General features: G+C 37.8%; 2 protein-coding genes across 5 annotated transcripts in view; both read right to left on the reverse strand.

The window, feature by feature from the left end:
* Window positions 1-4,098, reverse strand: part of LOC127645694 (unconventional myosin-VIIb-like) — a 30,192-nt gene extending 26,094 nt beyond the window's left edge. The window contains exons 1-4 of the mRNA XM_052129369.1: window positions 4,054-4,098; window positions 3,506-3,607; window positions 2,555-2,707; window positions 657-841 (exon numbers count right to left, since the gene is read on the reverse strand). Of these exons, the coding sequence (XP_051985329.1) occupies window positions 657-841; window positions 2,555-2,707; window positions 3,506-3,607; window positions 4,054-4,098 (485 nt within the window). The remainder of the gene's footprint in view (window positions 1-656; window positions 842-2,554; window positions 2,708-3,505; window positions 3,608-4,053) is intronic.
* Window positions 4,099-5,909: 1,811 nt separating this feature from the next.
* LOC127645199 (histone deacetylase complex subunit SAP130-like) overlaps window positions 5,910-13,064 on the reverse strand; it is a 40,671-nt gene continuing 33,516 nt past the window's right edge. For 3 of the 4 annotated variants that reach the window (XM_052128737.1, XM_052128736.1, XM_052128738.1), the window contains 9 exons: window positions 12,668-12,940; window positions 11,893-12,067; window positions 10,961-11,065; window positions 10,473-10,834; window positions 9,801-10,022; window positions 8,965-9,090; window positions 8,751-8,854; window positions 7,711-7,824; window positions 5,910-7,087 (listed from right to left, as the gene is read on the reverse strand). In XM_052128737.1, coding sequence (XP_051984697.1) covers window positions 6,929-7,087; window positions 7,711-7,824; window positions 8,751-8,854; window positions 8,965-9,090; window positions 9,801-10,022; window positions 10,473-10,834; window positions 10,961-11,065; window positions 11,893-12,067; window positions 12,668-12,940 — 1,640 coding nt within the window. In that variant the 3' untranslated portion in view covers window positions 5,910-6,928. The remainder of the gene's footprint in view (window positions 7,088-7,710; window positions 7,825-8,750; window positions 8,855-8,964; window positions 9,091-9,800; window positions 10,023-10,472; window positions 10,835-10,960; window positions 11,066-11,892; window positions 12,068-12,667; window positions 12,941-13,064) is intronic. The other variant, XM_052128739.1, reaches the window with a different exon arrangement.

Here is a 13,064-nt window from a genome sequence, read left to right on the forward strand (position 1 = left end):
TAATATTCCAGGTTCAATACAAGTTAAGCTCAATGGACAGTATTTGCAGCATAATGTTGATTACCACAAAAAAAAAAAAAAAAAAAAAATTTATCATCCCTTGATTTAAAAAAATAAAATAAAACATCAGTGAGGCTTACAATGGAAGTGAAAGGGGCCAAGTTTTGGAGGGTTTCAGGCAGAAATGTGAAGCTTATAATTTTATGAAAGCACTTATATTCTTCTGTTTCAACATGTGTTTGATTTGAGCTGTAAAGTTGATTAAAATATTTTTACTGTCATTTTAAGATTAACAGCATTACATCATCATGACAACATTTTACAAGAAGTTGTAAAAATTGGATATAACTTAACACAGAAAAGGTTAGTAAGCGATCAATCACACTAAAAGCATGTTAACATGCATATTATGTCTTGTGCCTATACCTTTGAAACAGCAAGTACTTTAAAGTTTAAGGATTGACCCCATTCACTTCCATTATAAGTCTCAATATTATTAAAACATTTATTTTTTTTGGTAATCAACATTCTAAAAATGCTGTAGATTGAACTGAACTTGTATTGAACAAGGAATATTCATTTAAATTAATTAAAGCATTAAAATATTCAGTCAGAAGAAATCAATACTCAGTCAGAAGAAAATAATAATTATGCACCTAATAATGCAGCACTGGTTGCGCTTATTGCGGCACATGTTGAAGTAACAACTGTCAGCAATGGCAAAAATGTGCGGTGGCATCTCGCCCAGTTTACGCCCATGATAAAGGTGAACCTGGTCTGCTGTGTAGATGGGCAACATCTGATACGGATTCACTGCCACCAGTACAGAGCCAATATAAGTCTGAGCAGCACACACAGGGAAAACACAATATATTTATACAAATATTTAACCAACATATAACCATAGCTTATATACACACACACACACACACACACGCACACGCACACGCACACGCACACGCACACTATCCGGAAAGTATTCACAGCCCTTCACTTTTTCCACATTTTGATATGTTACAGCCTTATTTCAAAATGGATTAAATTCATTATTTTCCTCAAAATTCTACAAACAATACCCTATAATGACAACGTGAAAGACCTTTGTTTGAAATCTTTGCAAATTTATAAAAAATAGCACTCTTGGCACCAATTACAGCCACAAGACTTTTTGTGTATGTTTCAACAAGCTTGGCCTTTCTTCTTTGCAGGACCTCTCAAGCTCCATCAGGTTGATGGAGAGCGTTGGTGCACATCCATTTTCAGATCTCTCCAGAGATGTTCTATAAGGTTCAAGTCTGGGCTCTGGCAAAGCCACTCAAGGACATTCACAGAGTTGTCCCGTAGCCACTCCTTTGTTATCTTGGCTGTGTGCTTAGGGTCTTTGTCCTTTTGGAAGATGAATCTTTGCCCCAGTCTGAGGTCCAGAGTGCTCTGGAGCAGGTTTTCATCACGGATGTCTCTGTACATTGCTGCATTCATCGTTCCCTCGATCCTGACTAGTCTGCCAGTTCCTGCCGCTGAAAAACATCCCCACATGATGCTGCCACCAACATGTTTCACGGTAGGGATTGTATTGGTCAGGTGATGAGCGGTGCCTGGTTTCCTCTAGACATGACGCTTGCCATTCAGGCCAAATAGTTCAATCTTTGTTTTATCAGACCAGATAATTTTGAGTCCTTCAGGTGCTTTTTGGCAAACTCCAGGCGGGCTATCATGTGCCTATTACTGAGGAGTGGCTTCCGTCTGGCCACTCTGCATACAGGCCTGATTGGTGGAGTGCTGCAGAGATGGTTGTTCTTCTGGAAGGTTCTCCTCTCCCCACAGAGAAATGCTGGAGCTCTGTCAGAGTGACCATCGGGTTCTAGGTCACCCTCCCTAATTTCACCCCCGATCGCTCAGTTTGGCCGGGCGGCCAGCTCTAGGAAGAGTCCTGGTGGTTCCAAATTTCTTCTATTTATGGATGATGGAGGCCCCTGCACTCATTGGGACCTTCAATGTTGTAGAAAGTTTTCTGTACCATTCCCCAGATCTTTGCCTCGATACAATCCTGTCTCGGAGGTCTACAGACAATTCCTTGGACTACATGGCTTGGTTTGTGCTCTGACATGCACTGTTAACTGTGGGACATTATATAGACAGGTGTGTTCCTTTCCAAATCATGTCCAATCAACTGAATTTACCACAGGTGGACACCAATCAAGTTGTAGAAACATCTCAAGGATGTTCAGAGGAAACAGGATGCAGCTGAGCTCAATTTTTAGTGTCATGGCAAAGGCTGTAAATACTTATGTACATGTGGTTTTATATTTTTAATAAATTTGCAAAAGATTTCAAACAAACTTCTTTCACATTGTCATTATGGGTTATTGTTTGTAGAATTTTGAGGAAAATAATGAATTCAATCCATTTTGGAATAAGGCTGTAACATAACAAAATGTGGAAAAAGTGAAGCGCTTTGAATACTTTCCGGATGCACTGTATATACACCGAACTCCTACAAAGACATTAATCAGATCTAATAATTTTTGTTAAAGTGTAAAATAAGGTCGCTCACATAGATAATGCCCTGTCTGTGGCGCACCAGCAGATTTCTGAGCAAGCCGGCTTCACTGAGGTCCCCCAGTCTAATCATGTTATCCACACCCTCCACTGAAGTGGGGTGCATTGGCCTAAGACTGGCGCTCTCCCCCTCTGAGACACAGTGGTCCTGGGAAACCATGCCAATGCATTAGATTATTTAGCAGTGTAGAATTTTTACAACACAAAAACACAAGCATGTGTAAGTTATTACTGTATATACAGTTGGGTTGAAAACGTCCACTTTGAAAATCTGAGATTCAGAACTTTATTGTCAAAACAAAAGCACTTCTATTTCCTGGAAGATTGATTGCATATTAACACTTGTTTGAGCACTTAAAACCATAAATGGCACACGTAGCTAATGGTGTTAACAAAAATTCAGTATTTCAGCTACCACTTAGAACTTAAGTCTAAGCAATAAGGAAAGTGGTGTTATTTATTTAAGATAAATGTAATTAGTCTTCATGGAGTACAGAGACCTTTTGTTTAATTCTAGACAGCAATAGATTACCACAGAGTGGGGAAATGGGATCAATTATTAACTATCTGGGTTTTAAAACCAGTATATATTTTATTTTATTTTATTTTTTCTTTGAATAACGCAAAATAAATAAAAGTAATGAAGTGTAATATCATGTTTTGTCATTGAAGCAAAAGGGGGACATAATGAACTTCATGTACATTTTTTTAATTCAGATTTTTACACAATTTTGTTATGCTGATATTATATATATATATATATATATATAATTTGCAATTATACAATTTATATCAAATAAAAAAAAAATGCAAACCATTTTCACTAGAGGAATTTTAGACCATACGGTATTATTCCATAACTGTAGATAATTAGACAAGTGTATTTCAAGTGTACAACATACACCAAGTACCATAAAAACAGTAACTGCGAGTCAGATCTTTTTACCTCCCCATCATCATCGAGCAGATAATAGTGTCCATTTTCAGAAATCTTCACGCAAGCTCCAATTGGGACCCCAATACTGGAGTCAATCCAAATGTGATCTCCCTAGATTCAGATTCACGTTAACTATATTTCTATATTTTTACTAAATTACTAAAGTAATTCATTCATTCATTTATATTTAAAAACCAAACACATCACACTACCAATTCAAAGCTACCTAAAATTTTACTCACAAAACAGTTTAAGAAAGGCATTGCTTCAAAATAAATGTTAACAAGAGATAACAAGAAATTTGAATAAATGTTTTATGAATTTAAAGAATAATAAAATGGATACACACCTTTTTTAACATCACCATTTGGATAATCCCTTTGGGATCAGAAGCATCTATCTAAAATGAAATGCATGCAATATAAGCCTAATCCTAGGAATCCTTTCCTGTACCTGGGGACAAAACACCACCCTGGCTGGTTCCAAGATATTAAAAAACATGCGTGTCCAGTCGTAAGGTTTCCACCCACTTGTATGATGGGAACAAGGAAGCATACCTTGCACTTGTATGATGGGAACAAGGAAGCATACCTTTTGCTCATCTCTTTATGGTCTCCAGACTTTGCTCCGTCGTGCAAGTATATCTTGCACAATCACCAACAACCACTCTGAAGGGACATCATTGTTAGTGTGGGAACTTGTCACCTTTAGTTCCAATGGGCTGAATTGCAACAAAGGAAGAAAACACTACTTAGGCAAGGACTTTAAAACCAAGAGTGTGCAGATTTTGGTAGCTCAAGGGAACTAAATATGTGAAATCTGAAATGCTGTATGCCTTATCAAAGGAATCACCTACCCATTAACTTTGACTTTGAACAAAATGTGGCTTTTGGACTTCTCACGTCAGAGGCAGATGATACCAGAGGCCAGCTTGAATATTTGAGTCAGTGGCTATTAAGCAGTAAAACAGAAAATACAGTGTATACAATCAGTCAGCATTAATTAACAGATACAGCACCGCAATGTTCTATTGGCTGGGTGTTTTATATAAACAGTGGTTGTCATAAGTGGCAATAATGTAGCAAATCAATTACATATGAGAGCAGCCAGCAGATTTCAAGGTACACAGCAGTTGTTAACACAATAGCACTTTTTTTCATCAAGGGTAGACTTGTTTTGAGCCCTGAAAACCATAAAGGAGCAAGCTCCTTTAACAGTGTAAACAAAGCTTCCGTTTTTCAGCTACCACTAAATCTAATTAATGTTTGTGGAATCGGTAAGGTAAATTGTTATTTCAGTGTTTCCTGTATCCATGGAGATAGGACAGTAATCTAGCAGAACTACTAACTTATTCGCTAACTCTAGAGAGCAATAAATTACTTGAGAAAGGGGTGATAAATTATTAAGTGCCTAGAAAAAACAAATGATACCATCACACCCTACAAACTGATAACCATTACTCATTTTAAAGCATTAAATTCCAACTGCCAAGCCATCCAGACAGACATAATTTTGCTTTCATTTTACTAATAAAAAGCCCTTGTAACATCAAGAGGGGCAAAACACACTAAGCAGCACCAGAGATTTTTTGTAATAACGCTTTGAGTTTTTCAATGGAAAAGCTACAAAATACTTAAAGGTGACGTGTAGAAGCTTTTTTTCAAAGTTAAAATTCTGTCATGCATTTCAGCTTAAAATGCAGATATCTAAAAATCAGGCTAAACCAATTGTATAAGCTAGGGGCGGGGCTTCCTGTTTTCCCCAACCATTAGAAGCAGTGGGATGTTTATGAAATCTGTTCAATAAGTCGCTCTTTTTTTTTTGGTTGTGCTAGCGATGCAGAAACTACAATCTTCACCTTTAAAATAGAGGGGGAGATATTCACAAATACGTGTACAAATTCTCTTTAATTCAGAAGCGGAGTGCAACAATGTCATTCATATGAAATCAATGAGTGATCAAACAGTATACAATGCTTTATCTTTGCCACAAATGACACTGCTTCAAGCAACACAACTGGAAAAATAATATTGTACTTTAAGAAAAACAAAAAGAGGGCTTATACTTCGGTTGAACTTAAGATACATAACTGTGTGCATATGCACAATCAAATTTCTTCAAATTCTCAGTTTTTGATTGAAATATCAGATCTGAACATGATTCGAACCTTAATGCATATGTGAAATCCCCCAGACCAAAAAACAACCCAGAAACCAGAGCAGGAGCAGCACTTATAAACCTGCCAGACTGATAATACATGAACCATTCCTCACAAATCTACAGGCAGTAACATGAGAATGAATTAAAGAACATATACGATTCAGACAGTCAGGCAACATTTAGCCAATCCTCCACCTACATCATTCCAAACCCATGTATATATATATATATATATATATATATATATATATATATATATATATATATATATATATATATATATATGAGGCACAAAGAAAGGCACAATACTCCATTTTACCAAAGCACCTTTAACATATCCCTCAATACATGTATGGTAAAATACTTCTTAGTTTTTTGTTCACTTAGGACACCACGGATGGTATCATTATGGCTTCTCAATTCTTATTGTTTTAAGCACTTACAATACAAAGTGGGAACCTTGCTATATGATGAACACCCATTACAGAATATTGCAATTGAGTGCTTAATACAGTACAGACAACTGTCAATACCACGTTACCATTCAAGGCACCCAATTGAAAAACTGATGAATATACTCTATTAGACTTGAAAATGTGCATTGCTTTTACTGATATCTGTGGTTCAGTGGTGTTATTCACTTTGAAATGGAACTTCCTAAAATAAACTATTTGTTACAGAGTTAAATGGATTGTTCACCGCAAATGAAAATTCAGTCATATTATATTCACCCTCATGCTGTTTTCCATAAAATGGAAGTGACCAAGGCTGTCCCTGGTTTACATCGACTATCACTGTATGGAAAAGAGTAGCTCTGAGATTTTCCTTAATGTCTATGCTTGTGTTCAACAGTTTGGAACAAAATAAGAGTAAATGACTGAATTTACATTTTCGGGTGAACTATCCTTTTAAGACTTCTGGATTGCAAGTGATACATTCAGACATTAATATTTCAGAGAAGATACAGGAAAAGATTTATATTGCAGTAATCATATAACTTAACACTGTAGTTCCCTAGCGTCTATGAGTGCTGGCAGAGAAGGGGCTTGCCAGTTAAAGATGTTTTCTGTTTACATGACATTCAAGCAGTCTTGCTATTAGATGTAGACTCAAACCAAATCTCTCCAGGTAGATGTCAAGCAGTGAGGCAGGGCGGTGTGTCTGCATGCTTAAGATCATGGAGCAGGAGGCTTGGGTTTGTGACATTTTGTGGTCATGCCCTGCAGGCTGAGCTCTCCTTACACCAGATCAGTGTGGCTCAGCCTGTCCGTCTCATGCCCTGTCTTTACGCTTCAGCTTATTAAGCTTCTTGGTGCTGCTATTCTTGTTGAGCAGCTTCATGACATGCTCCTTGTGATCCAGAACCTTCAACATGGTATCACGTGCTTCTGTGATCTGGTCAATCACCAGCTTGCAGCGCTGCATGTTGCCCTGTGCAAAGAAAAAGTGGAGTTATGAGTACAACTTGGATTACACAACCAGAATTTTACACTGATTTTATCCCCAATATGCAATTGGGCCTCGAAAATTGAATTTTCACAAGAGGACCCCAGTGTAATGAGTTGTAAGGGAATTAGTTAAATTCTGTCATAATTCCCGATTCATGGATGTTTGATGGCTAGCACATGTATTCTACTAAAGAAATGGGATTTTCACTGCTCATCGGCTGCCTGAAAGTGGATAATGTTGTGGTGATGCCTCAGGAATAGATAAAAAGAAGCTCCTGGAAATTGATCTTCCTGTAGAGTTTGGTAGCAACCTGCTTGAACACACCTATTATTTTAAGTGAACTCAATAGCCTTGATTGGATAGTTTGGGGGTGTTTTATTAAAGTTGGAGCTAAACTCTGCCGGAAAGAAGATCTCCAGAAGCAGATTTGCTTCTTGGCAGACTGGTAAAAACCTGTCCAGCCTTACTACCAGAACTTACATTGCCAAGTCAGGCAACCTGATTGGAGCTTGTGATTTTGGAAAGTGTTTGCCATTTTTGGGTGCAATTTGGATCAAACTGACACTGAAAGCAATCAGTTGTTGAAAGTGATCAGTGGATCCCACCTGTATGAGCTCATTTATGCGGTGAAGATCATCATCAGCTCCGGCCTTCTTCTTCGGAATGAGGCCTTCTTGGAGACTCGTGAGGCGACTGAGTACATCATGCTCCAGATTTGTCTGTGGATAGGAGACAAATTGCAATCATTCTGTATTATCAACTTTGATTAGGACTAGGTGAAATCTAGATTTTCTGATGCATCACGATCTTCATTTGAACGAGCTTGATATAGATTCTTAAAACGATCTTTTACTCTATGTGCAACCCTCTACTACAGTGAGAGGAAATCGCTTGCATTTGCAACCAAATTTCCAGCTGTGACTAAAAATGTCTATTAATAGCTATTGGCTGGTAAATGCTCAGAAAGAAAGAAGTTCAGCAGCGATATCCTTTCACTACTTGATGAGAGAAAAAGTTGGGTTTGACTCCTTCCGTGTGTCCAAGACGATATCCAAGCAAACCATTTGTCATTGAATCAGGTCTCTTTTAATACACTTTCTGTTCTTTACAGTCAGTTGTTGATTTTTACATTTAATTCTAACCATGCATAGCATGTATGATGTATAGCCAATCCAGTCCTCTCTCATTAACATGCGCTCATTAAAAAAGAGCTGGTTTTCTTAAAGAGATAGTATAGTTTTTAGGATGTGTTCAACAAATCTATGTAAATACCTGTAAATAGTACAAATTATGCACGTAAACAAAAACATGTAATAGAATTATATATATGCAATATAACATCATATTTATTGATGGAATACAAGGGTTTGTTCATTTTTAAAAAGCTAAAATGTGACCATAATGATGAAAAACGAACAAAATATAACTAGTAAAATTTATATTTTCATAATGTACCTAGTTAGAAGTTCCCCTTAAATTAAAAACATTAGCTGGAAGAGAATTTCTTTCAAATATAAGCAAAATTTACATTATAAGTAAAATACACCCATTTGAATTGACATCAAATCGAGAGCTTGGGAAATCTGGATCAATAACAAGCCCTATGTTTGATGACAAATAAGGCCTCACACAGAGGATGTCTCACCAGCTGCATGAGCTGAGCAGCACAGAGGTGAATTTTCCAGCCCTGGGCTCTGCACACCACTCCCTTCTGATTAGCCACATCCTGCAGGGTGCCCTTCTTGTCCTCTGATTGGATAACACAAGCAGGTCTTAGTGAATGACTGACAGCAGACTACATTATTGTATTATTGCTAAATGGAAAATGATAAGATGCTGTCTGATATGCCTATACAGACCCTTGACACGGATGTCGCTGTATCTCTGAAAGTGGTGGTACGCCGCCTTCCAGGGGTTGCGGTAGTGTCGTAGCAGAGTGATCGGAGGTCGAACTCGGATGGGAACATACCGAACTCCCTCCTCATCTGCACAAGTGGGAACAGATAAACTGATGCTCAAACCGGGCATTAGAGGTCAGGGTATCTTACTTACATTACTATTTTATGAACTATGTGATTGATGACTCAATGTTTGCTGAGATTAGCTGTGCAGATTGCGTGTAACCTACAACACTCCTTTTGTTGTATAGAGACAATAAAATCTATTTATATCAAATCATATTACACAACTTGTGAGAGAAACTTAAAACTGTATAGTTAATCCCACTATTGCTACCTATAGAGTAACTACAGTTGTTCGTCATTCCCAGAACCAAGGCCAAGATGATTGCCATGGACAGGCTTTGTTATTACACCTGGCATCCATTCAATTGTTGCCATTACACAATGAGCAAAGAGTTTCTTGCACAGGCAGAGGGCAGTGTTTTTAACTTTCCCAAACAAATAAAATGTAGGTTAAGGGTAAAACCAGTTAAAGGTAATGATTAGTAAGTCAGTGGATAAGCTTCCAAATTAATTTGGTTGTAAATTGTTACAACTTTTTAAATAGTAACAAAAACAAAGGTTTCAAAAAAGCTTAATACATTCAACAATTTCTGAGAATGGCTGACCTATTAGTGACCTTATCTGACTTAAGAATCAAGAACATTTCGGTATCTTCTTAAATAATATTCAGATTCTGAAAAAACATAGAATAAAAAAAATAAACGGCTAAACAGTATTGAATCAGAACCCACCAATGTATTCTTTGGGAGGGGACTTGCGTTTCATTGCACGCTGGCTGAGGGGTTTGGATGGGAACTTCTCCTCATCTGTGCTGTTGGTCTCCATCATCTCACTCTCTTCAGTGGAGATGACGTGTTGCTGCTTCCGGGGCTTCTTCCTGGGCGAGGCTCCTAGGGTGATGTCTTTAGCATGTACTGCTAACATCTGTGCATCGCTGTTGGGCCCTGATGCCACTGATGGGGAATGAGGTGAAATAGATGCATTAATCGGTTAAAATGCATGAGCCACTAGATACTTTTGGCTCATTATATTCATATCTCATAAGTATGTAACGAGTGGGATTTTGTAAATGGAAATGGTTTTCTATGCAATTTTTATCTTTTTCACGTTTGATTTATACAGAATATAGCATTAGCAAAAGTGTCTAAAATAGCGGTCACCAATAACGGGTTTTTCAATATCAGTTTTACATTGATCAGTGGCTTATAAAATGTTTGTATTATTTACTCAAAAACACATATAAAGGGAAATTGTGCACAGTGAACTGATACAATTATTTTCAACTAAATAAACAGATTTGGCTGTAAGTTCCACCAACTGACACAAGGGGGCACTAACACGTATGTTAATCAGCTAAGTTGGTCTGGGTGATTTATCGACTGACGTTTGCACAAAGTTCCTACCTGGTTTTGCAGTATCGATAGGCTCCTCCTCTTGCTTAATATTCATCTCGGGGAGGGTGCAGCTGATACCACATGCTGATGTGGTACTGACTGCTGGCTGTGTGGGTGGGGCCACTACATTGGCCATAGAGGGCACTGGCAAGGTGACTGCCATGGCAGCAGGTAGGGCTGAGATAGCAGGGGTGGGCTGAGAGGGAGGCGTGGCTGAAGCCAAAAGGGAGAGGAGAGGTTGTGAGGCAAGCTGAGAGGGAGGTGGCGCCAGGTGTTGTGGTTGCTGTTCATCGCCCTGAATAGGAATAGATTCAACTGCCGCAGTAACCGATGGAGCGAGACTCATGAGAATGTCAGGTTTGGGCTTCACTCTGCCAATGAATTTAGAGATTGTGTGTTTACAAAGTTGAGCTGCAATTAAAGACCAAAGTGATCCTACACATTCTAGGATAGCTGAATTAAACCTGTTGATTTTGTCATATCAGATTATTTCGTACCCTACAGGGCGAGGTGATGCTGATGTACTCCTGATGGCTCCATCAATTCTGGGGGTTGTAGACTCACTGAGCTGACCTGGGATCAGGTTCTTCCTAACAGCCACGCTTTAATAAAACAACAAGCCACATTAAATCAGTCTTGTGAATGTCAACACGTTTTTGTAATAAGAATTGTTCAAATAATGGCACACTATCGGAAGAAAAAAAAGTTTACAAGTGAATCTCATGAAAACTGTCAAGAAAGTTCTGGGTCATTTTTTTATCCCAAAATCAAAATATATTTTTTTTATTTTACGTAAAGAAAAAAGCTTATATTTAAGACCATTAATATTACTCTATTTTGAACAACAATAAAGCCCAACCCCCAATCCAATTGTCAATAGTTGCCTTCTATGATGCAATAATAAAAAAAAAAAAAAAAAAAAAAAAAAAGAGGATACATTACATTAATAGTAACATGGATTTTTAAAGTACAATTGTAAGTACACATGATGATGCTTTTTGTGATACAAGAATAAATCTATGCTCATTAAGAATTTCCACCCAGATTATAAGATTTAGTTATACAGTGATGAGAATTTTGTTGGAGGGAAAATGTAATTAATTATCCATGGAACACGAAAGCAGATGTTAGGCACTAATCCTCCATTCATTTTCATTGTTTGGAAAAAAGATGCAGTAAAGTGAATGGTGACTGAGACCATCAGTCTCTAACATTCTGCCCAACATACCCATTTGTGTTTCATGGGAGAAAGTCTTCCATGGCATACCTTTATACCATACAGGTATGGAATGGCATTTAAAAGAACAATCCCTTTAATGGTTTTTTGCTTTTGATTTCAGAGTGAAAATGTGTATTTCTTAATTAGACAACCACTGACAGTCAACTAATAAAGCCAAGATCATGAAACCAAAGGGTTTTTCATGTTTACCCTTCATTGGCAGGTTTCTTGCGCAGAATGCTAGGTCGAGGGGAAGTTACAAGTGAGGGGGCTCCAGAATTGGCACTCTGATTGTGTGTCTGTGTCACAGTGGTGGCAGGCTGATTGTTGTTGAATGGGTTGCTGATAGTGTTAGCCACTAGTGTGGAACCATCGGCCAGCACAACTGTACAAAAAGAACACAAAGGCACTCATCAAAAATACATTTTTACTTTAAATAAAGACTGAGGTTAAAGGAGAACTCGTTAATATTCGCTGTCCAATATAGCAGACATCTTGGACATACGCTGTACTGTCACCAATTAGCAAGGATGCAACATCACGCAAAAGCATTATTGAAAACAGAAACATGCTCTACACTGATTTTAAAACTACTATTCATTTCTTTGGGGATAAAACGATATAATTTTATATTATATTATAATTGTATACAGTATATGTATTTTTAACACAATACTTGAATTATAAGTGTTCATATAATTAAACAATCTCAAATACATAATTCTGAGATACCACTTTCATCTCATTTAAAGAGCAAGTGTAAGAAAAAAATATGAAATGAAAACTTATTAACAACTTATATTCGTACCAATACATGTTACCATTACCAAGTGATATTACAATGGCATCTGACAACAAAATGTTGTCAAAAGGATGTCACAGCAAACGTACAATAAATACAATGTGTATTGACTTCTAAGGAGAATGTTTGGCATGAAGAGGTGTACCTTAAAGTAAAATAAAGAGCTTATCTTAGGCTCCTCACCTGAGGCCTTGGACTCGGTCTGGGGTTTTTGTTGGTTGACTGGTATAGGCTGAATGCTCGGGGTGGTGATCTGGGCAGACGTATGCAGGCCCTGTGCCGGGATGGGTGTGGGCTGGATGCCCTGTGCTGCCATGGCAGCTGGTTGGATATTTTGGGTGTTTATCTGGGCGATGCGGTCCACTGTCATCAGCTGCATAGAATTCAGATGAACTGTAGATGCAACTCCTACACCAGTTTGGGCAGGCATGGCTGCACTGGGGGCTTGAGGTGTTCCTGTGTCCACAAAACAAACATACAATGTGCAATGTAAAGCCATTATTATATACTGGTAAATAAAGTTGCACTGAGCTATGCAGATAGCTTTTAAATTTGATTTTACATTTGTACAACACACACT

Source organism: Xyrauchen texanus, chromosome 6, assembly GCF_025860055.1.
Source record: "Xyrauchen texanus isolate HMW12.3.18 chromosome 6, RBS_HiC_50CHRs, whole genome shotgun sequence".
Taxonomy (NCBI): Eukaryota; Metazoa; Chordata; class Actinopteri; order Cypriniformes; family Catostomidae; genus Xyrauchen; species Xyrauchen texanus.